Genomic DNA, 25,019 nt, shown 5'->3' with positions numbered 1-25,019 from the left:
GCTAACCGCTCTAAGCCTCAGTTTCCGAGTCTGTAAAATGGGGAAGTGGATCTACTCTGTAGAAAGACTGTTACTTGGGTACACGTCAAGTGGTAAGTAAAAGTCCTCTTGTTCTTTTAGCCTCCTATCAGACATCTGCTCAAAAACCCTGAGGTCGCACATCACTTGCCAATGAAACCTAAGCCATAGATGTTGGCCTTGTCTCTCATTACTCCTCCCTCCAAACCCTAAACTCTGGCCCATCTGAAGCATTGCCTGATTCTATCACTCTTCTTTCCTGCTTCCACATTGCAGTCCAAACACCAATCCGCCCTGATTATTTGAGCACCAGGTAATTGGCCCCCTCCTCCAAGATCCTATTTGTAGTTAGAGGGCCCTGTTTTGCCTTCAGTCTACGCAACTGTCCTCTAGATTACAAACCGCTGAAAACAGGCTTTGTGGGGTCCATCTATACCCCTGCATAGCTCCTCGCATGCAGTTGACTCTCAATAAATAGTGAAAGAAAATTCATTTTCCTTTTTTCGATGGGCTTGTTTTCTCTAGAATCAGACGTTTGCTTATTCTCACTTCAGCGTTATTTTGTTGGCTTCCGGAGAGCCCATTACCATTAGACACGTTCTGTTCTCTCCTTTAATTGGAAAGAGCTTTTGGAACAGAAAAATGAGTTCCTTCTCCAAGCACCATCTCCTGTCACTCCACCCCACCCCCCTCACCCCGCCCTCACCCCGCCTAGTACAGGAATCAACTACTTAGCATTACCCGGAACACGACTCTCTCACCTCCACTCCTCCGTGCCTTTGTACGTTTTGTACGTGCTGCTGTTCCCTGCGCCTGGGACGCCTCACCCCCGCTTCTCTGTCTAGCGAACTCCTACTCGTCCTCCAAGACTCGGCTCAGATATCACCACCACAGCACCTTCTCTGGGAAGGCTTTTCTGAGATGGGCGGGGTAGCGACCCCCCACCCCCATCCCTTTGGCTTGCTCAGCAATTCCCCAGATACTTGTAGCAATACTGGTGGCATTCTTTGTTTACTTTTCTTCCACTCCCGTAGACCGTGAATTCCTTGAGGGCCAGGATTTCTGTTAGTCCCCTTACCTTCTATATATCTAGCACCGTGCTCGGCGGAGGCGGGGGATTCAATCAATGAACAAACGAATCTGTTAATTCATCTAGCACTGCAGAGTTGGGACCAGATTCCCAAATATTTCAAGACCAGGTCCTCTATTTGGGGTACTTCATGCTGGAGGGAGATTCTCCCCCGACCCCCCAATTGCCTTGGTTTGGTGGAAAGGGAAGGGAAGTGACTCGACGGTGCAGAAGACTTCCTCCTTCAGGGTTGCGCTGTAATTTACCGGCTCTGGCACCGAATGGGTTAAGGCGACTCGGGGGCGGAGCCGTGTGGGTGCCACCTGCTGCGGGGCGGCCTTGCGCAGGCGCCCTGGCATCTAGAAGGTTTAACTGTGGTAGCCGGCCGCGGAGGGGCGCATGCGCTCTGGGCCTTTTCCGCCGGGGGAAATCTCGCGGGGGCGGGGCGGGACGGGGCGGGGGAGTTCTCGCGGGACTCCGAGAGGAGCGGAAGCGAGGCGGCTGTGCTGCTTCAGCGACCGGGCGGCGGCGGCAGCGGCGGCGGCGGCGACGGCGACGACGACTAAGATTGTGGTGGTGACAGCGGCCGGAATAGGCCCTGCCCTCGGGGAGCAGCAGCGCGGTCGGCGGCCACTCACACCGCTGTGGAGGGGCCGGTGCGGAGCGGAGCAGCTGCGCCACGGTGAGTGGGGCCGGCCGCGGCGGCGCTGGCTCGGTGCGTCTTCCAACCCCGCTCCAAAGCGGGAGTCGGCCCGTAGGGACCCGGCTCAGCCTCCCGAGGCCGCCGGGCCTGGGGGTCGGGACGGCGAGGTGTGGGGCAGGAGAGGGGTCCCCGGGACTCTGGACTCCACGTTTCCTCTTTTGGGGCGCTTCCTTCCTGGGGACTGTCCTCCCCGGGCCCTCGGCTCCGGACGGAGCCCCCGGACCCCGGAGCAAAAGGCGGGGGGCTCCTACTTCCATTTCATGCCTTCTTCATGGGGGTTTGCGCGGAAGGACCTCGGAAGAAGCCCGAGAGCACGGGCTACTCATTCCGTGAGTCAGTCTGACTTGGCCCGGAGGCGGGGGATTCTCTGCGGGCTGCACATGGGGTGAGTGATGCCCCTTGGACCTGCACGGCCACCAGCTCTCCATCTTCCTGGTGTCTTTGGGCTGAATTTCGGGAGGGAACCCACCAACCCTATTAATACCGTGCGTTGGAACGTTTGCTGCCGGAGACAGTGGAGATGCCTTTACTTCTGTCCCCACCCCTCCCCACGCGGCCCCCCTTTTCGAACGACTCTCTGAAAAATGTTGGTCGAGAAAAATAAGCAGCAGCGGCTGAGTGGTTGGAATGCTCCGAGGAAAGATTTCAGCGAGAGAGGAGAGAGCAACGCTGGTGGTTTTCATTTGTGACGCTCGCCATGTAGGACTGGAAGCCGCTTGAGTTCCAGCTTGTTTAGGGGGGCTCTTCTAGGCTGGCTTCGGGTGCTGTGAAAGTCCAATCTGCAGAGGAGCTGAGTGAAGTGCACTCGAGGTCTCTCGGTCCCCGTGGGCGCTCAGAAAAGAGTGGAGAAGACACGAGAGAAATGAGCGTTAGTCTCTCTGGCTTTCTTGTCCCCTTTTCACTTTGTGCTCCTCCACTTGTCGCCTTTCCTTGCTATCTACTTCTCTCCCTTCGGGTAATTAGCCTCTTTCCCTGCTTTATCCTTTACTTGCAAGCGTCCACTGGGTTCCCTTCCACTGACTAAATGCTTACTTGCGTGTCATGCAAGTCATTTGCCGCCCCCTCCCTTCCCGTCCCCCCACCTTTTTTTCTAATCTACTTCCCTTTCTTTCTTGTCGTCTCCTCGCTGGCATAATTTTTCGAGGTTTTCTGCTCCTTGCGCAGTTCGTCTTCTCCCTCATTTGATGATTCCGTTTTCTCTCCGGAGAAATTAGCCTCTTTCCCTGCTTTATCCTTTACTTGCGAGCGTCCACTGTGTTCCTTCAGTCAGCCAGAAGGGTTGCTGGAGAGCCATGCGAGCCTTCGGTTCTCCCCCTGGGAACGGAGAGGCTCAAAGGATTGAATTCATCCCTCAGTAATCAATACTGCCACTAGGTCACCAGCGCAGCTTGCTTGTTTCGTTTGTGTTTTAGTTGTTTTCTTCATTTTAGGATCATGCTTTTGTGCCAGCTGATGCTTTTCTTCCTGTGTCACTTTTGTATTAGGGAGATTGGGTCGATCAGGGGCTGTATGACTTCTCACTGGCTTTTAGCGGGGGGGGGGGGGGGGGGGGGGGGGGGGTTAGTTAAGGTAAAACAACAACAACAACAAAAAACGAAAACCAACCATAGACCTATATTTCAATTGAATTAAGATAACATGACACATTTAAGGGAATAGAATTTATTTAGACCTTTGATCAATTAGAGCTTGCCCATTGCAATAGTACTAATCTTTTTGACCAGGCTAAAAGAATTTTATTTTTAAATTATAGTTGACGTGGAGTATTAAATTCGTTGCATGTGTACTTTACCAGGCTTTTAAAAATCAGGCATCTTTTCCTACATCTGCTATAATCAGCCCTCTTTTTTATTGTTGTTGGATTTTTTTGAGAGAAAGAAAAAACTGTCTTGCTGCCCCTTCCCTTGTTCAAAATTTTCTGAATTCCAGAGTAAAAAAAGAAGTTAGTGCTTTTAATCAGCTTTCTTTGATACTAAAAGCAAGCATTTAAATGCTTGAGACTGTTCACTTCCTCAGCAAGTATATTCAGATGTGAAGGGTTATTGGATGTTAAATACTACTGGTTTGATGGTACTTAGAGATTTTTCTCAGTAATTTCTGTTATCGTGTTGCATGTTGTGCGGCAACAGTTCTAATTATTACCTAGAGCAGAAGAATAATAGATTTTGGAGAAATGCAATAATACAGAATAGAGACCCACCATGCGCTCCTGGGAGGAAGTAATGGTTACTTACTTAATTCAGAACTTTCTGGCACTACTGAATGACCATGGAGAGTCTTGGTTTTGTCAAAGTTGGCTTTTTCCCAGTTGTGCCAAGTGAATATGCATGATTTTTGTTATCTAAAGATGTTGTAGTGCATTATCTGGAACACAGAGTGTAAAATCTGGTTAAGGCACCCTTATAGTGGTACAGCAGTGATTCTTAAAATGAGGCAGGCATAAGAATTACCAGTGAGTCTTATATAAAATTAGGTTCTGGGCCTAAAGCCACTACACTGCAGAACTCCTGAAGGCACCCCACAGTGAATCAGTCTCTGAATTGGGGTGATTTTGATGCAGCTGGTCCAAGGACCAAAACTGTTGTTACAGAGTACAGCCATAGAATAATGAGACAAGTGTGGCTTTAAATTACTCAACTTCAGTGTATACTTTTTTGTGTATGTAGAGTAAATATTTAAAAGCCTAATAGAATACGTGACTATAGATGTGATTAGCTTTTATATGTGTAAATGTTTGAACTTTGTTAGGACTGTGATGTGGAGCAATGTAATTTTAAAGTTTACACTTAGAGGACTGTTAATTTGCCTATTAGACAGTCTGTATGTAGATAGAAATTCTAGATTGACTGTGGAAACATGTGGACTAATATTTCAAAAGGGGCCGGTGATGCTAGTTAACACCTCAGTGCTTTATGCCAGAGGCTCTGCTGAGGCCTTTACAGGTGCTGTCTCTGTCAATAATCAAAATGGCCTTATGAGGTAGGTGCTGTTTCCATTTTCCAGCTGAGGACACTTGCTTCTTAAAATTCGTTGCTTGGGATGGGCAGGGGAGGTGTGTGCTGGGAACAGTTGAGACATACTCTCATTAGGCTTCGGTGTTGAGTGCACTCCCAGCCCATTTGCTTGGGAAGTGAGCAGCAACATCTACTCTATTGGAATGATTATACATTGTGTGCACTCCCAGATTTCTTCCTCTTAATAATCAGTGTTGCGTATGTGATAAAATATTTTGTCTGTCTTTAATGAAACACACCCTTTGGAGTCCCTTTGGCCTGTGTGCTCCTTTCAGTGGCTAGCCTGTGAAGCTGACATCTTCAAGTTTTCTCTCTGAGGTGCTCTTGGCACAGAAGTATTGGTTGTGCTTGGGTTTCATTTCTGTCAAGTTATATCTGACAAAGCCATGGTCACTTGAAACATGATTTTCACTTGTTAGTTTGTTTAGGCTTTCTCTAGGAAACCTGTGGTAGATGCGTTGAGTAACAGCTGTAAAACAAGTGTTGAAAATGGTCTTGGTTTTTATGCTATGGCTGTTCAGTTACACTGCAGTTGTCTGAAATCCTGAGTTACAGACATTTATGCCCTGTTACGACATAGTACCTGGACAGTGACAGTGCTCTGGGTTTCTGTCTCACTTCCATTTTGCAAAAATGAAACTCTGCTTTTTTTAGATCTGCCCAAGTATTACCCAGGTTCCCATCATTGATACATAGTCCTAACAATCAGACCTGGAGAGCCTTTCAAATAAGCAGTCAGGTCTGTGGAAAACATTGATAGGCCTGTAGCAGAGATTTTGGAGCATTTATAAACAATCAAATGTAGGTACACACATTGGAAAGTAAGCAAAAGAGGAAAAGCAGTTACTAATGCTGGGGAAAACTAAAGGACTGTCCTAGAAAGGAAGTTGCAATACATTATTTAAATCACCAGTGAACAATATTTCATGTTGTAATACTACTGCTTAAACCAGAATATGTGGTATTGCTGGGATAGGACAAGAGAATATTAGCAAGGGTGGAATAGTTAGGGCCTCATCTTTCAGGTGATAGATGATGGCTGGAATAAACTAAGAAATAGCAACAGAAGCATATTACTTAGAAATATTGTAAGTGAATACAAAGAGAAAGCTAAAAACAAAATTGGGGGTGATTATTTGTGGGTGTTGGGGTAGGGAACTGCTCTTTTTCATAAATTTCAATACTCGGACTTTTAAAGTTATATACATGGATTAGTTTGATAAGAACTACACTACAGAGGGTATAAGTAAGGGGTTTTTGAAGACATGCAAAAATAAATAGTCTGAGACTGATCTTTGTATGTTTTTATATTTGGTAGACTGCTTTCTGTGCTCTCTTGGGGCCAGTGCCACGTAGGATGTCCTAGGTCTGGCCTGATAGAGTAAATGTTGGTTTGGTTTATTAGTTTACCTGCAGTAGAATGTTTGGCTTTTAGAATTTGACTGAAGGACTTTTTATTACCAGGTGATTTCTTTTCCCCTTGGTGATATTCATTTTTCTCCAATCTTAATATTCCCGCTGGTTTTCCGCTTAGTCCATTTGCAGCTATGCTTGATTAATGCCCCACTTGGTAACTTTAGAACAAAAGGATAATAATCACTTGTATCCTTCAAATGAGTTCTCTGCTAGGTGGTAATTATCCAAGAAGAGTGTCACTATAAATAGTCTGTCCCCATTCTGCCAGTATTCAGGTTGTTTGCTGCTTTTATTTAGCCCGTATGAAAACAGTGACTGGTGAAATAAGAATGGGGCTTTATTTTCCCTTAGTTCTGCAAAGGTCTAGGTTGTGTCCCATATTCAGGGCTGGAGACTCGACTACAGCAGTGATTGTCTGTGGTGCCCACAGTTCCCCATCGCCTGGTACACACCAGAGGGTTATTACAGACTCCACCTGCACAGTGCAATTTGCTCCAGAACTCCGCTGGCTCTGAGCAAAGCAGTTGTTCTCAGGTGACTGTGGGAGACTTGTTTGACTTTCTGGCACCATCTCCCTGCACTTTCTTTCCCCAGACACAATTTCTGACAGCTCATTCTATAAAGAGGATTTTTTTCAGATGTAGACTAGGATTTCAGCTTTGCTCCTTAGGCTAGTTAAAAATAATGTGGGGCTGCTTCTGGAATACCAAACCTTGGAGATCTATTTCAAGGGCGAGTGGAGACCCCAAAGTTTTGGGGTCTTTAGGGGCCTTATTGCAAGAAGAGCAGAAGATTTAGCAGCAAAAGGCTGAAAAAAGGCTGTTGGACCTTCCTCTCTGGTGTCTTCTGCTCAGAGTAGTAAATTGAATAAAAAAGTAGATCCTGTGTTCACTTTCTCCTGCTCTCCCAGGAGCAGACCAAGGTTTAGTTTCTGAAAAGAGTTGGAAGCAGCTCAGGTCCAAAGCTTGCATTGCTTGCTTTTTGACGATGGATCGGGACCCAGCATTTTCAGAAAAGCAGGAAGGTTGGCAGGGAAAGGAGGGAGACAGGCCTATTTAACTGAGGAAAGTAGGGTGCATCCCCAGGGGGAGGCCTTCTTTCAGTGGACTCTGTTTTGTGCCTGGAGAAGAGTGTAAGGGGTGAGGGAGGAAAGGTGGAAACCAAACGGGACTCCAGCCGGTGTGGTTCCTGCTCTCCGTGCACACCCAGCGGGAAGGAAGAGGAAGTGTGTTCTGGAATAGCTCGAGCTGCTGCCACCATTGGCCGGCGGGCCTGTCAGTCGCCTGGGCCCGAGGCTGAAAAGAGGAAGGAGATCAGGGCTCTGGCTTGGAAGGGAGGGAGGAGGGCTGAGCCAGCCTAACCAGGGGGCGTGGGGGCTGGGACAGCAGGCCTATTGGCAGGGCGGGGCTGCCTTCAATCCGGCCACTTCTCTCAATCCTCCGTCTTCTGATTCAGGGTGGCATTGTGTGTCCCGGAGTGCAGGAGCCAGTCCCAGAGGAGAGGCGAGGCTGAGCCCAGAGTGCTGGGTTGCTTCAGCAGGGAAGACTCCCTTCCCCCTGCTTCAGGCTGCTGAGCCCTGAGCAGCGCTCAGAATGGAAGCCATCGCCAAATATGACTTCAAAGCCACTGCAGACGACGAGCTGAGCTTCAAAAGGGGGGACATCCTCAAGGTAAGTGTTGCTGCCAAGCAAATACTGAGATGGCCTCTCCTTGTACTCACCTACCTTCTTTGCCCGGCAACACACAAAGAAGCCGTGCTCCTCCTCTCATTGCCCACTTCTAACATTTGCCATCGTGTGCGATCTGGATAGCTGAGATGGACGCTGAGTAGAATATTAAATATGACCTAAGAGGCTGGTGTGTGTGATGTATGGTCTTTAACTGCCTTTGTGTGAATGCCTCGAGTATTTCTTTTTGCTTGTTGATATTGGTACTATTTCAAGTGAAGGCAAAGCAGTACGACTGTAGTAAGGAAGTAGGTTGATTTACCTTGGAGAGTTTTATTAAAAAATTAGAGGATGTTTTGAAAGACCTAAACTTGAAGTATTTATGTAAAAGCACTCCATTAGTCTTATTTTACATAGTGAAAAGATGTTTGCATTCTGGAATATGATCCTGGTCGGTTAGAAATTAATTTCCCCTAGTTTAGAGAGGTAGTTAGAAATACATGCCAAAACTCATTAAAGAACTCAGTGTGTTTTTATTCTTTTTTGAAAATATCCAGTGGAATTCTAAATAATAAGGTTCAGTTTACTGTTGTACAAGCCAGATTTCGATATTCTTAGAAGAAACTTGAGGAGCAATTACCCCATTTTAAACTCTAATTGCACAAAAGAAACCTGCTGACAGTTTAGAAAAAAATAAGCTGCTTTACAGTTTGCAGCTCATTTGGAACCCCACTATTTACATGAGGATTCACTTTCCACCTGGCACATGTTAATTACGTTGTTTACCCAGTTGACTGGAGCAGCTTGCCCTTTTGGATATGTAACTTACTTTTTTACAAGGTGGGTGTTATCGAATAGTGTCAACTTTAACTGAGGAAAACTTGAACTTTAGTGTTTGCATGTTCACCATGTCTCAAGTTTTGACTTTTTCCCTCTCTGAACCTTAGTCTGATCGCTGGAAACTGCTACTGTCTATCCCTGAATGAAATGATTAGAATTTTACAAAGAGGAGAAAGGTGGAAATGGAGAAATATGGTCCTTTTTAAAAATAACTAGTTTTTTGTATGTGTTTTTTTTAAGTTATGCAGACCTATGGAGAGTTACTATTTTGTTCTCATTGCCAAAGGCATAGAGTTCTCTGAAGTTACTGCATAGTAGTTTAATGTTAAATGTGTAAGTTGGACTTCATAAAAGGTGATATTGAAGAGCTCTTTAAGGAGAAAAAACTGTGTGTTATATTCAAAGCTGTTATTGTCATGCCAAACTCTCCGAGGGTATTCTCCAAGAATAGGGTATTCTCAGTATTCTCCAAGAATAGGGTATTCTCAGAGGGTATTCTCAGCACAAAACTGTCAGAAAGCAAACAGACCAGCTATAGGTTTTAGAATGACGTATGTCTTCTGATTCTGTTTTCTTAGAGAGCTAGAAATCAGAGCAAATGTAACTTAGACTGCGAAATTACTCTGTATCATTGGTGTACGGAGGAGGTAATTTGATGCTTTCATAGGTGATGACTGTTTTCAGCAGATAATCCGCCAGTGATATCATAAGATTGGCGACTCAAATATCCACATTGGTAGCCTGTATGAAAACCCTTTGGAGCCAAGTGTTGTTTTTTGTTTTTCTTTTAATACATTTTTATTGATTTCAGAGAGGAAGGTAGAGGGAGAGATAGAAACATCAATGATAAGAGAGAATCACTGATCAGCTGCCTTCTGCACACCCCTACTGGAGATCTAGCCCACAACTCGGGCATGTGCCCGGACCGGGAATCAAACTGTGACCTTCTGGTTCATAGGTTGATGCTCAACCACTAAGCCACCCTTCCCGGGCATTGTTGTTTTTTAAAATACAAACTGATTTCTCTATTAAACTTACCCTAGAAACTTGAATGAAAGGTTCATATTTTTCTCTTAAGTTTATCCCATTGCATATTTAGCACTAAAGCAACAAAGTAAAACAAAAGGAGGGATTTGAGGATTTTTAAGAATTTTTAGACAAGACCTTCCCCCGTTTACTATCACCGAAGACTTTCCGAGACCATGAACATTTTATAAGTTCTCCAACTTAAATTGGTAACCTCTTGAACAAGTATAAAACCCTTCTCTCCCCACCCTATAATTAGAGAAGGTGATACTGTTTAACATTCCCCCAGAAAATTCATGATGGAAGAGAGAGTGAATTACAATGCTCCCACTTACTTTCAGATTTTCTCTGGGGAGAGACAAATACGTATATTTGGTTCTTTCCAGTTTGGTAGATAACTGGCATATGAAGTCATAATGCCATTATTGCTTTTGAATCGTGGCCATTAGCTGTTAGTAATCTTGTGATTTTACTCCAAAAAAAAAAAAAAAGTGATAATACAGTAGTTGCCCTTTGTCTCATAATTCTGTGTAACAGCTGAGTGAAGAGGAGGGCCATGAGGGACGTTGCTTTGTGTTAAGAGCTGTTAGTAAAAAACAACAGTGCTTCCTTCATTTGATTATTCAAGGAGAAACTGGCTTCATTTGAGTGGCTCTGATTTGATTTGATAACTCTTTAGGGTCTTAAAACGTGTTTAGAAGTGGCTGGAATAGCATTGACCAGTTTAACTTGATTAAAATAGGGATATATTTGCCCTCTCTTGATAAAGGGGGCATGAGCATATTGGTGTTAATACATTTTATTTTAATGTAATGAAATAGGAAGGGGCTTAGCCCTCTGCCTCTGACTAGAGTTTGGAAGGATTGCATCCTCCCACTGTCTTAGAGTTCCTGGTTAGCTTTTGGTTAATGTTGATTCCTGTCCTCCAGCAGACCACTTTCTTACTTTCTATCTACACATTGACTTGTACTGCCCTGAGAAAAGAGAGAAAACTAAAGACATTTTACTGGAGGCCTGAAGTAGACCTGAATGCTTCAATATATCTGCCTTTGTTACTTCCCCTCTTACAAAAGCTTGTATTTTCTGGGAAGGGCACTGGGGCATAGAAATGGGAGGAATTGCTCTTCTGTTACAGGTTTCGGGCTTTGCGTGGCTGAGCTGAACCTCAGTTGCCCCGCCATTGTAGGGCAGGCTTGAGAGAGTACTAGGAATTGTCCCCTGATCAGGCCCCTAACACACATAAGTGTCTGAGCTCACCTAAAAGTTGCATTTGCCATTTAGGGGCTATGTAGACATACTTCAGACAGTGCTGCACAGGAATTAACCGTTTTGAGCTCTCAAACCTGTGTTCATTTCCATTCTTGTTTTCCATCAAGGCAGACCTTCGACTCAAGAAGAGAGCCAACAGTGGACCATCTACTCGTCTGGCACTAACTACCTATCCCAGTTACACAAGCTGCTTTAGAACTAGATATTGGGTTCACACTCAGATCTTTGAAGTTTTCTTCTATCTCAGCACTGATGTCTCTATTTCACTGTCACATTTACTGAGCATCTCCTAGAGCAGTGATGGGCAACCTTTTGACCTTGGTGTGTCAAACTTCGCCAAAAAACTGAGCATAACTCGGGTAGTGTGTCACTTTGAGGAAAAAACTAACTCCAAGACTCTAGTCGCAAATGTTTCATCCTCAGGAGCAGCACATGTTTCATCCTCGGCATGCAGCCGCGTGTCATCAGAAATGGCTACGCGTGTCATAGGTTCGCCATCACTGGCCTAGAGCCACATCCTGGGATAACTTGCTTTGAGAGTTGGGGAAGAAATAGATGATGTACTTTTTCTCTTCAGGTACTCTTAAAATCAAATACGAGAAATGAAGATTAATCTGAAACAGTATATGGCAGTATGTAAAAATAGAGGATTTTTTTAACAGAAGAAGACCTTTTAAAATCTATTAATTTAGACTTACTATTTCACAGATGAGGAAGTGGTAGCCCATAGAAGTTAAATGATCGATGCAAGATCACAATCAGTACTTAGTAGTGTACTGGTGTTTAATGGAATGCTGAAGTTGTGTTACACCTGTAACTGCCAAAGTAATTAGGAAGGGAAGAGATGGGTAAGACCTAAGTCAGAGAAAGCTCTGCGTAAGAAATACCACTTGAACTGGACCCTGTGAAATAAATAGGATAGGGCTAGGTCAGTGGTCGGCAAACTCATTAGTCACAGAGCCAAATATCAACAGCACAACGACTGACATTTCTTTTGAGAGCCAAATTTTTAAAACTTAAACTTCTTCTAATGCCACTTCTTCAAAACAGACTCGCCCAGGCTGTGGTATTTTGTGGAAGAGCCACACTCAAGGGGCCAAAGAGCCGCATGTGGCTCGTGAGCCGCAGTTTGCCGACCACGGGGCTAAGTGAAGAGAAGGGCGAGAGGGGGTGTTATTTGGGGGTGGTGGTTGTACTTGTGTTTGAGATAGGGGTGCTAAAATAAGGTTATAGATTGTGAGTGACATTGTAGAGAATAAGGTAGAATTGGAGTCAGATAAGAAAAACTCAGTAAGAGTTTTATCTTTTCCTTAAGAAGCATCTGAAGGTTTTTAGTGGATGATGAAAGGTGCCCTATGTGTACAATGGGTTGCAGAGAGGTAAACCTGGAGTCCCAGCCTGGAAGGTTGCAGTAGCCAGGTTGTGAGATAGATAAGTGCCTGCATAGGTGTTAGAGACTAGGAATGAAGGACGGGGTGGTTTGAGAGGCTGAAAGGAAACATGGGGGGATTTCTGCTGGTCAGCTGGGGGCATTTGAATAAGTCTCCCGTGTAACTGAGAAAAGAATTATGCATTGAGGATGCTCCAAGAAATAGGATTTAATTGGTTCCAGTTTTCACAACAGCTGGATTTTGGTACACAGCTCCATTTCAGGTGTTTAACTGACCAAACCTAAAAAAAATAAGAGGTTGGGGCTGTTTCTTTTTTTCTTCACTATTTTGGTCTGGTATCGGTATGCTTTAGCCTGTTGATAAGAATGCTTATCAGTCTTGTTGACTAAACCCAGAATATTGCATTTACTCTTTTGAGAATGAGGACTGTTTGAGTTCTCTTACAGCAGGTAATTTGATTGCCTTTTATTATACTCATTTATCCCCCTGTCATCTGGATGGATTCTTTCCAAGTAGGTAGTAAGAATGAATGAACTTTCAGTTCCTGTACAAGACTCCTTTTGGGAGGCTGGCTGAAGACCAGTCATCCCTGTTTGGAGAAAGAAATGTCTAAGGAAATGCAATATTCCTTTGGGGTCTTTCAAGTTTCACTTCTGTGAGCCATGGTAGTTAAAGTCATTATTGAATAGCTACCATTTATGGAGCATTTACTATATGCCATGAAGTTATACATTATTTCTAAATTGGGGCACTAAATTAGTCCCATCTCATGACTGCAGAAACAGGCTCAGAAGTTAAGTAACTTGCTGTGGTTCACACATCTGGTAAGTGGCAGAGTTGGGGTTTGTGCTCAGGTCTGACTGTGATGCTTGCTCTATAGTATGGTACTGCACCTCGTAACTGGCAGGATGAGTAAACCGGAAATGTAAGGTATCTGCAGTCCTGCTTTGCACTTGCCAGGCATGGGCAGCAGCTTCTATATACCAGCACATAAAATGACGTGGCAATTCCACTTTTTTTTTTTTTTTTACAGAGAGGAAGGGAGAGGGATAGAGAGTTAGAAACATCGATGAGAAACATCAATCAGCTGCCTCCTGCACACCCCCTACTGGGGATGTGCCCGCAACCAAGGTACATGCCCTTGACCGGAATCGAACCTGGGACCTTTCAGTCCACAGGCCAACGCTCTAACCACTGAGCCAAACCGGTCAGGGCAACAATTCCACTTTTAAGAGTTCCAAAAAAATTCTTAATTTTAAAAAATATAGACATTATGGTGTTTATTACAATTAGTCTATATATGTCACCTAGGAAATAAAATATTGCAATAAAATTATAAAATGTGGTCTTTTGTAAGATGTCCTAAAGGGCATCTTCCAATCTATGGAATAACCATTTGGGGGTGTAGTGGGGGGGCCTAAGCCAATCAGTAGGGGGTTCATAAACAGATTATGGTTTTTTAAAATGGAATACTCTGAAGGTGTTAATATTGATGTAAATCTAGATCAACACAGAATAATATCTACAGTTGCATAGAGATGTGTTAAATGAACGCCCTTTTAAAAAGTAACCATGTAACTAGTATATTGAGTGCTTAGTATGTACGTGCACTAAGCTAAGTGTTTTACTTGCATTCCCTTTTAATCCTTACACTAATCCTATGACAGATGCTGTTATCCCCATTTTACTGATCAGAAAGCTAAGGCTTACGTTAAGTAACTTGCCCAGGTTCACACATTAGATTTAGATCCAGGCCACTTTGAGTCCAGATTCCATGTTCTTGTTTTCATGCCCAGATGATGTTAAACTAGAGAGTGAGCCCATTTATAGAAAATTGCTGTCTATTCTGTTTGCTTATTAAATACCTAAGACTTTTTCTTTTTAAATATATTTTATTGATTTTTTACAGAGAGGAAGGGAGAGGGATAGAGAGTTAGAAACATTGATCAGCTGCCTCTTGCACACCCCCTACTGGGGATGTGCCCGAAACCAAGGTACATGCCCTTGACTGGAATCGAACCTGGGACCCTTGAGTCCGAAGGCCGATGCTCTATCCACTGAGCCAAACCGGTTTCAGCCGTAAGACTTTTTCTAAATGGTCCCCTAAAAGACCTTATCTCCAGGGAGCTGGATTTCAGGTGATTTTTACTTTTTTTTTTTTTTTGTACTCTTTAATTGTTTTACAATAAAGTTATATTCAAATAAAAAGTGGTTAACATTTTACATATATTTTACTCGGACGGATATGCCAGGGAGTTGAAGTGCTCCAGTTAGGGGTTGGTTGGTTTGTTTCTTAATGGCTGAGGTTTAACCTACTATACATCTTTAGGCTAAAGTTCACTGTGGCTATGCTCAGTGTCATTAAAACCTAGAGACCTTTTAAAAAGTGATTCAAAATGACATTTAGAGGCATATCTGGCCCTTTTGGTAGATACTCCCTCAATTTCACCTCCTTGTGGGTGTGGAATGAGAAACATCTATTATATTGTGAAGAAGACATGCTCCAGGCTATACCTAACTTTTTTGAATCCTAGCTCTGCCATTCAGGCATTGTGATCTTGGGCAGTTTGCTTTGTGCTTTGGTTCTCCCATCTGTGAAATGGGAACAATAGCACTTACCTTCCTAGAGTCACAGTGAGATTCAAAAGAATGAATATGTACTTGTGTGCTTAAAGCAGTGACTAGGGATCTTGCCCCCTTACTGCTCTCCCCTGCTGGCCTGATCGCCCCTAATTGCCTCTTCCTGCCTGATCGCCCCTAACTGCCCTCCCCTGCCAGCCTGATCTCACCCCCCAACTGCCCTCCCCTGCAGGCCTGATCTCGCCCCCAACTTCTTTCTCTGCCTCGGCCCCACCACCATGACTTTGTCCGGAAGGAAGTCGGACGTCCGGAAGATGGCTGGTCAACCTGGTCTAATTAGCATATTACCCTTTTATTAGTATAGATAGATTATATAGGATAGGATTGCTTAAATGGGAGGGAAAAACCTTTTTCAGCAGGAGGAGATGCTCTTGGCAGACAAAAACACATAATCCCTATATCTGGACTGATAGCCAGCCATATGCACTATGCTGCCAAACCCGTCATTAAAAAATTGAACTGCTTCCTTATACCTTACAACAAACAGCTGTTGCCCTTAAAACCCCTCCTCAGCCCCCCCCTTAGGTTCTGCCTTTGCAGTTCACCCAGATTGGGTTCTGATTGGTCGGTTTCTATGCCAGTCAGCGTCAAAAGCTCCGCCTCCTAGGCAGCCATTGGCTCATCGCGGTTCACCCAGATTTGGTTCTTATTCGTCAGTTTCTATGCCAGTCAGTGTCTCCAGGCCTATCTCCGGGCCTGATCAGAGAGGTGGGGCTGATCAGCAGCCCCCCTGTGGAGGCCTGGAGAGAAAGAGAGGCACGGCTGCTGGCCAGGCCCTCAAGAGAAAGAGAGAGGCAAGGGCTGATCAACAGCTGCCACAGAGGCTATGGATCAGACCCTGCTTCTCTGTCCAGGCCTCTCTCCGGGCCTGATCCGCAGCTCCCTCGGCAGTCAGTGCTGGGTCGCAGCGCCTGCAGCGGTGGCACACGGCAAACCAGCACTGACTGCAGGACTGACTTCTGGTCGGTCAAACCTTCGGTCATTACGGACCCTGGGTTTTTATATATTAGGATTAGAGCCCTCACAAAAAGGGTTTGCTTCTCATCTATAAACTCTCAAGTAACCTTATTCTTGTATTACCTGCTTTTAGGTTTGGGTTTTATATATAAAAGAATAGCAACCTCAATTTGAAATGAACTATAGTACAAATTTCCTTTTAATGTAGGTGTTTACAGCTATAAATTTCCTACTAAGCCTGCTTTAGCTGCATCCCATAAAGTTGGGTATGCAGTTGTTTTGTTTTCATTCATCTCATCGAAGTATTTTCTCATTTCCCCTGTTACTTTTTTTCTTTGACCCATTGGTTATTTAGGAGTGTGTTTAATTTCCACATATTTATGGATTTCCCGGAATTCCTTCTGTTGTCAATTTCTATTTTAGTTCCACTTTGTTTGTAGAACATACCTTGGGTGATTTCAATCCTTTTAAATTTATTGAGGCTCATTTTATTGCCTAGCATATGGTCTGTCCTGAGGAGTGTTCCACTCTGTGCTTGAGTTGGTTGTTTATTCTGCTGTTGTTGGGTGGAGTGTTCTATAGATATGTTAGGTCTGATTAATTTATTGTTTTTACCTTGAGTATGTCATGATAGTAGGTAGAATTTTGATGAATTCTTAAGACTACTTATCCAGTATCTTGGTGAATCATAGCAACAAATTATTCAATACCTCCTGGGTGAAGGGTACTATGATTAATGCAGAGGCTTGGTTCACGATACACATACTATTTAGTAATACACTGTTTTAAGAGCCGTGCTACAGGTACGCACTGGGTATCCTGACTGAAACACACTTAGTCAGACATGAGTATTGAAGAGTTTTCTCAGATAACTTAGAAATGCTCATGACTGCTTTGTCTATCCAGATATGCCTGACTTGCTGAGACTTTTGTTACTAACATTAGCAAAGCGTATTATCAGCTCTGAAGAGTTGTTGGTGTTGTCCTAGAACACTTAAACTTGGAAGGGTAATTGCCTTTCTGTGTATTTGGCATTTACAAAAGTAGACATGAGCTATATTGATAATAGCATGGCATATACAAGAGCTTCAAAATAATCAAGATACTTCATTTACATTTTGTTAGAACTAGAGCTGAGTGCCTTCAAACTCAGACTTCACATCCCTGACACCACTGCCCCCCTTTAAAGAAATATTTTGTGGAAATAGGTTTCTGCTACACATTTGTATGTACAAAATATTGAATAGCATGTTTAAGGGGGGCTTCTTTTAACTAGAACTTTCTGTGAGTTGAAAATAGCATGAGCCTTAGTTAGTGTGGCTCAGTGGATAGAGCCTATGGACTGAAGGGTCCCGGATTCAAGTCCAGTCAAGGGCACATACATTGGTTTCAGGCTCAATCCCTGGCCTTGGTTGGGGCATGTGGAAGGCAACCAATTAATGTCTCTCTCACATCGATGTTTCTCTGTCTCCCCCTCCCCCCTCCACTCTCTCTAAAAATCAATGAAAAAATGTCCTTGGGTGAGGATTAACAACAACAGAAAACATGTTCTGGTGTTTAGAGTTGAGGTCCTTGGGCAAAACAGGGAAGGGAGTGGGAATGCAGAATGCTCCAGTGGACTCGGGTTAGAATCGGGGAGGGAGTGCCTCTTGCTCCCCTTTCTGCAGGACTCCCCTTTCCTCGTGGACGTTTGACTTCCCACAACCTCTTCACGGTGCTGCAGCTTTTGTACCTCCAGCTCGTGCAGAGACAGAGCGGGACCCTGTTGCCAGTTGGTATGTGTTTTCACTAGTGAAATGGAAGGACCAGAAGAGTGCGAGGAGAGCAGCTCCGCCGGGTGACCTGTGAGACGTTGGGTCTAGCGCTGACTCTTGTAATTTGGGCCCTTGTGTCACTGCGTTACGGGTAATGTGGTCTTGAGTGAAATGTGCAGACAGCAGCATCTGAGGCACATCCAGAGAGCAGAGGCAGCGTTTCTTTGGCTTCAGCAAAACCATAATTACTGTCTTTTCGGAATTCTGTTTCACATAAATAATCTTAGGCAAAGTCTTGCCCTTATTGTGAAGTCATTTTGATCCTTTGTGTGAACTGGCACCAAAATTTTGCACAATTTGCTATCCTCACCTGAAAAACTCTACTGTGTTTCATCGGTGAACATTTTTGCCAATAGTGTCAAATAATGGATCAGTTAACCTTTGTGGCTATATTTAAACAAAATTCGGTCAGTTTTCAGTTAGTTGTATAGTTCCCTGAACTCTTGCCACATCTTCTGGTTTTCCTTTTGTCTGGTATAACTTTTGCCTCTTCACTTCCCTCATGACTTAGTCTTAGAACAGGCCCAGGCTCCAAGTCTTTCCTCCTTCAGGTGCCTCTCCACCGCCCCGTAGCTCCATTGTGTGCCTCTGGCCACCATGTATTTCTGTCTCTCAGATCTCAGGGCTTCCTGTATCTCAGCATTGGCACAGAGAGCGAAGGAAGCGCTGGAACCCACACCAGGTTCATCCTGCTCAGTATAGATCAGGTTCGTAGTCATCGGTACCCACCACTGCCCTGTCAGAGGTCAGGCTTCATTCTTACGTTGCCTCAGCTGTTTTTGCATTTATTTAGGGGACAGAGACCAGAAATAGGAACTCTTGAATTTCCATTGTAGCTTTTTATTCCTTTAGTTTTTGCCACTACCTCTTGGTTGGTTTCTTGGCTACTTTTCCTTGGAGTCTTTGTAAAGTATAAGTGTACTTCACTGTGCCTGTGATCTAAAGAAGGCTCGGTCGGTTGTTTTTGTGTGCTTTTTAAGTTAATGTCCAAAAAACATTCCCACTTTCCACTGGGTTTTGTTTTTGAACATTTATTCCATCCATAATCATGGTGGCATTTTATTTCAGCAATGGTCCATACAGTAAGAAATATCTCTATGGAAGGAGGTTCTGAACACTATAGCTTTCTTTCTTAAATTTGTTTTTTATTTTCCTTGTATAAGAAAAACAAGGAAAAATAATAGGGATAGTTTACAGTAACCCTGATGATTGTTCTAACCTATAGTTGACACAACTCATAAGAGAAAGTGCCAGAGACCAGCTCCACAGAGGCCTAGATTGGGAAAAGTCTTTTCTTATCATATACTAGGCCAATGATGGCGAACCTATGACACACGTGTCAGCACTGACACGCGTAGCCATTTCTGATGACACGTGGCCGCATGCCGAGGGTGAAACATTTGCTGCTCCTGAGGATGAAACATTTGCGAAATAATGTTTTTTCCTCAAAGTGACACACTACCCAAGTTATGCTCAGTTTTTTTGCGAAGTTTGACACACCAAGCTCAAAAAGTTGCCCATCACTGTACTAGGCAGTGGTCGGCAAACTCTTTAGTCAATAGAGCCAAATATCAACACTACAACAATTGAAATTTCTTTTGAGAGCCAAATTTTTTAAACTTAAACTTCTTCTAATGCCACTTCTTCAAAATAGACTCGCCCAGGCCGTGGTATTTTGTGGAAGAGCCACACTCAAGGGGCCAAAGAGCCGCATGTGGCTCACGAGCCGCAGTTTGCCGACCACTGTACTAGAGGCCCGATGCAGGAAATTCATGCAAGGGGCTCTGCCCTCGCAGCCCTGGCTTTGTCCGGAAGGACGTCCAGAAGGTCATTTGGCTGTCCAGTCTAATTAGCATATTATACTTTTATTCTTTAGATAGATTCCCTTGAGTTTACGTTGCTGCTAAAGATGAAGTGGATTGGGGAAAAGAATTTCTTGTTATTTCAAGCTTTGCCAGAACACTATGCTTAAAAACAACTGTTTGAACTCTTCCTGTGTCCCTGTATTTCCAGGGGTGCTTTCTGACCTCTTATTAGCAACACAGCTGGGACTGGCGGCATGCTTTGTGGTGCCAAACATCGCGGTAGCCAACCTGGAGCAGGTCCAAACCGAACAAGATACTGAAGTCAGAATGAACAAGTGGTGCAAGTGCTGTTAGTCAGAGTCTGCAAAACAGCTTCTGAAACCTGTTCATAGACTGACACTTCAGTTCTTCTGGGTCCTGAGCAGTGGGTTTCAGTCAACAAGGCACTCAGTTTTCTTTTTAAATTTGCCCATAGAAGCGAGCTCTTGGGATGGACATACTGGTGATAAACTTGGAGCTTGAACATTGTATCATCAGTGACCCGTGTTAATAGTCCATATGATATTAAAAAAATAATGAATTTGTATCTCTACAGGGACCTGGCTTTAGTCATTGGCTCCATGAGTTGACCTAAGCTTCAGCTTTAAGCTTTCATTAATTTTGAGTGGCCAATGCCTCTTCATTAGTAATATGATGGTTCCTGTGTTGATTAGGTAATGCTGTCCTTAAAGCCAAGGAGTATATATGTTGTTTTTTTTGTTTTTTTTTTTTTCAGTTTTAGTAGTATTAATTTATTGGATTTATTAGCATTATGCCAACCATCCCAAATATTTCAATTTCTGCTTCACCAACAACAAATATCTAGGCTTTCTCTGTCCCTTAAAACACAATTAAAAGTTAACCAAAATATAACATATTTAAGACTCTAATTCTTCACAGAGACCAATGAAGGCATTATTTCTATGATGTGATTCCTACCAACCAGGATTACTTAGTAGTGTTTGTGTGTTAATTATGTTCGTCAGTATGCTAATTGTATTGGTCAACACATAGCAGTATATATGTTTTGAGTTGTTTTTCTAGTAGTGGTATGTGTCTAGTCAGTCAGTTTTTTAAACACCATCTCTGTCATGACTGGTGCCATTCTTAAATAGGCTGGTTGGCTAGAGTCAGCCAGTCGATCTTTAACCGACCTAGCTCATGCCAGCCTGCAGTATTTGTCTCAGGAGTCTTACATTGTGTCTAACCAGTTGAGCTTAAAAGAATCAAAGGAATGAATTGGAGTTTTTCTCAACAGAAGGTTAATCAGAATCTTTCGACATAGTAAAGCCAACATATGGTTCATATGGTTGTCTGTGACTTCTTAAAATTTTACATCTTTGGCTCCTGACCTTGTAGTGTAAATCTTCGATTTTACTAGATCTTGACACTGCTACTCCTTGTTCCAACTTAAAATCATTTAAGTTAAATAGTTTTGCTATATCCTATTTTGAACTCTTAGGTTATGAATATGTAGTGGTAAATTGATATAAAATGAAAAAAGAGCACAGGTATTTATTGAAAAAAATCCACCTATAAGTGGACCTGCGCAGTTCAAAAGTCAACTGTACATTTCTAAGATTTTTTTTTCTTTCAGGTCAGTCAGGAATCTTTTGGGTGTGCCAAGGAGACAGTTTTCGTCTACTAGGAACTTAGAGTTGAAACAATTCTCTGTATACCTGTGAAACAATTTGTAAAGAGGACAATTATATGAAATAGATCCTTTTTTTTAATACATCTGATTAAACACTGCTTTAGAGGATTTGTAGTAAGATAAGAATCAGATGCAGTGAAGGAAGTTGTTGGGGCTTACAAGTAGGAAGTAAGAGTGTACTGATTCTAAATGGCTGCGACTTGGATAGTAGGAAAAAATGGCATCTCAGGTGGCAGAATTCACGGAGGGTTGGAGTGTACATGGAGTGAATTTCAAAGACAGTGATGAATCTGGCAGTCTCTTGTTCGTAATTTTAAAACATATATTATGGTTCCTGATCATTACCCAAACCTAGCCCAGCCCACTGCCCAGAAATAATAACAGATTATATTTTGTCTTTTCCTAGTATTTTTTTATTGTTTACACTGTTACAGATGTCCTCCATTCCCCACCTCACGGCTGCTTTGCCCACCTCCATGCAGGATGCCCTAATAATAATTTATCTGGATACTTTATAGTAAAAGTCAAGGTCATACTGTATATGAAATTGCCTTTTTGAAAATATATATATTTGCCCATTGTGTTAAGCCATTGTTGTTTGCAAATGACAGAACACGCTACTCACACTGGTCTAAACAATAAAAGGTATGTATCATTGGCTTATAATAATCAAAAAGTTAAAAGATTTGATAGAAATCAAATAATGGTTTAATCGGGGCTCCAGCTCAGTGTCTCCATAATTTTTTTGTAGCCGTGCCCTGTACTGTGTGTTAACTTTGTTCTAAGGCAAGTGTTTCCTTCCCGCCTCCAGCAGAAGTCCTGAGATTGGGGCTCATTGGCTCAGGTAATCAAGGACTAAGCTGGTCACTGGGCCTGGGGGGAGAGACTTGCCCTGGGAGATTTGGTTGGGGGTCAGTCCCACCCAAGCCTCATGGCTACACAGAGGCAGAATAGAGGTTGAGAAGACCACTCATTGTCTGCTCCACCCATGCTATTATAAACTCTTCATAAATAACATTGTAACAGCTGCAGAGTATCTCATTATATGAATGCCCCGTAATTTAACCATTCCACTTCTGTTGAGCATTTTAGAATGTTCCCTCGCCCTATTTTAAGTAATGCTTAGCTGGACATCCTTATTATATTTAGAGATGTTTTAAAGGAAAAATAAGGCTTGATTAGATGTAAATATGAAAGAAAGGGAAAAGGAGACATAACTGAAAGTTGTATTTCCGTAGACGGATGCGGCGAGTTGCGTAGTAAGGAGACTTGGGAGGACTTTTGGTTTGGACTGCAGCCTGCTGAGTGAGACCCATCGCTGTAGTGGTTCTCTTCATCTCTTTGGTGCTTCTGAGCAACTCCTGGGTACCCACTGGTGTGAATTGTTCCAGTTACTGTCTTCTCTTTGATATTTACAGACCAAGTGTACTGATGGTCCTTTTTCCCTCTCATCATTTCTGTCCCGCACAGGCCCATTGGACTTTGATTTGAACCTTTCGCCTTGTTGTAGTTGGTACCATATGCTCAGACCGGGTCAGTCATTACACCACGGTTGTAAAGGCAGCATCTTACCGGAATAGCCTGTCCCTGCTCTCCCCTTCCAGTTTCACCATTTGGCTTCTATTGAAAACACAGAACTCATTTATTCTGAGTAAAAGACTAGTGTAATTTTCTGTACCATTACTTACAACAGAATAGAAGTCATTGATAATCAGGTTCTGCCCAGGAAGATTTGGATGATTCTCATTTAGAGGTTTTGGGTTTTTGTTTTGAGACAGCTAACAGTAGAAGATCTGGTGTAAGATGAGCCATTAGCTTCTGTCCCCTTCGTGGACTTTTTCTCAGTTTAAATGGAAGCATCTGGGTGGGCAGCAGACGGAGCTACAGTAGGATTTAGGATTGGAAGCAGACACCTGCCAGCTTGTGAAGCTCACATATGCTCAGTATAGCAACCATTTGATACTAGAACTGCCAAGGAATGTCCTAAAAATAAAGGTGGCCAGGAACAGAGGAGAGGCTTACAAGATTAGTTTGAACTTTCTTTTTCTTCATGGTCTGCCATCAGAAGTTTGGGTATTAGGCTCAAAACTGACAAATAAAAAGAATTTATAGCCTTGGCCAGTGTGGCTGTTGGTTGGGCATTGCCCCGTGTACCGAAAGGTTGCCAGTTGGATTCCAGGTCAGGGCACATGCCTAGGTTTTTGGGCTTGATCCCCAGTGGGGATGTGTGTGTGTGTTTGTGTAAGAGGTAGCCAATAAATGTTTTGCTCTCACATCCATCCATCTCTCTCTCTCTCTCTCTCTCTCTCTCTCTCTCTCTCTCTCTCTCCTCTCTCTCTTTCTCTCCCCCCTCTCTCTCTCTTTCTCTTTCCCTCTTTCCCCCTCCTTTTCTCCCTCCCTTTACCCCTGGGTAGGATGGAAAGATTAGGTTGGATACCAAACTGTGAGAGAGATACATCGATTGCCTCCCACCTGTGCCCCAAGCAGGCTGGGGAACAAACCTGCAAGCCAGGTATGTGCCCTTGACCAGTAATCCAACCTGCGACCCTTTGGTACATGGGCCAATACTCTACCACTGAGCCACACTGGTCAGGGCTGTCCATAGCATTTTTAATCTGATATAACTCTATCCCCTCCGCTTCAGGAAGTATAAATAAAACTGGAATAGAAACCTAGCTAGATTGTTGATTCTGTGAAGTATTGGTCAGAAACAGTTCAGGCAACACTTTGTGGGAGGTCAGTTAAAGACAGTGTCAAATAACATGTGGCACAGAAGTATACATAGTGGTACAAGCATGGACTCTGGAATTGGTCAGACCTGAGCTCCAGTCCTGCATAGTCCGTTTTCAAACTGTATCTCCTTGGGCAAGTTACCTGGTGCCTTTGAATGGACCTTAGATTCCTCATCTGTAAGATGGAATAATACCTCCTCAGCTTATGGACTTATGAGGATGAAATAGCCTAGTTTGTCTTGGATTGTGACACCTGATAAATGCTTAATAAATGTAAGCTGTATTATTTCAGTGTTTTATTAAGGGAGAGATTAACTCATTCCTCGAACAGGTGTTGAGCGTCTGCTGTTTATAGGTCTGATAAAACCAGAGGCTGCTCTGAAGGACATAGGAGCGCACAGCCTGTGGTAATGCCTCCAAGTTTCAGTTCACCAGTAGAGGTGTGTGCCAGTACAGCCTTGAAAGAACAGTGGTGGTGATGGGTTTCACACCTGATGGGTCATTCAGCCAAATCTTTTTTAAAAATAATTCTTTATTGTTGAAAGTATTACTTTAGTCCCCTTTTTCCCTTATTGACCCCCTCCAGCCCGCGCGCCCCTCCCCCAACCCCCCAGCCAAGTTTTGAAGAGAGAGATAAGGCTGGGTGAATAAATATGGAGAAAAGGGCATTCCAGGCAGAGAGCAGAGGAATGAACAAAACTGAAGGTGAGGGGAGAAGTGCGGGTAGCTTTGCCGTAGTGGGAATGCGGTCTTGGTGGGGAGTAGCAGAGGGACTTGGAGAGGTGGGCAGAAACTGTAGCATATGCTGGGCTGAGTATTGGGCTTCGTTCTTCTTGTTCTTTTTTTAATCCTCACCCAAGGATATGTTATTTATTTTAGAGAGAAAGGAAAGGAGGGAGAGAGAAACATCGATCAGTTGCCTCCTGTACAGGGATTGAAACCCCACCCAGGTATGTGTCCTGACT

At 43.6% G+C, this 25,019-nt stretch overlaps 1 protein-coding gene across 2 annotated transcripts in view; it reads left to right on the top strand.

Moving 5' to 3' along the window:
• The first annotated feature begins 1,562 nt into the window (after positions 1-1,562).
• GRB2 (growth factor receptor bound protein 2) overlaps positions 1,563-25,019 on the top strand; it is a 59,198-nt gene continuing 35,741 nt past the window's right edge. Inside the window, exons 1-2 of one of the 2 annotated variants that reach the window (XM_028130598.2) lie at positions 1,563-1,769; positions 7,676-7,890. In XM_028130598.2, coding sequence (XP_027986399.1) covers positions 7,813-7,890 — 78 coding nt within the window. In that variant the 5' untranslated portion in view covers positions 1,563-1,769; positions 7,676-7,812. The remainder of the gene's footprint in view (positions 1,770-7,675; positions 7,891-25,019) is intronic. The other variant, XM_008155063.3, reaches the window with a different exon arrangement.

The sequence above is a fragment of the Eptesicus fuscus genome, chromosome 20 (genome assembly GCF_027574615.1).
Source record: "Eptesicus fuscus isolate TK198812 chromosome 20, DD_ASM_mEF_20220401, whole genome shotgun sequence".
Taxonomy (NCBI): domain Eukaryota; kingdom Metazoa; phylum Chordata; class Mammalia; order Chiroptera; family Vespertilionidae; genus Eptesicus; species Eptesicus fuscus.
This window is presented reverse-complemented; position numbering and strand designations above follow the sequence as displayed.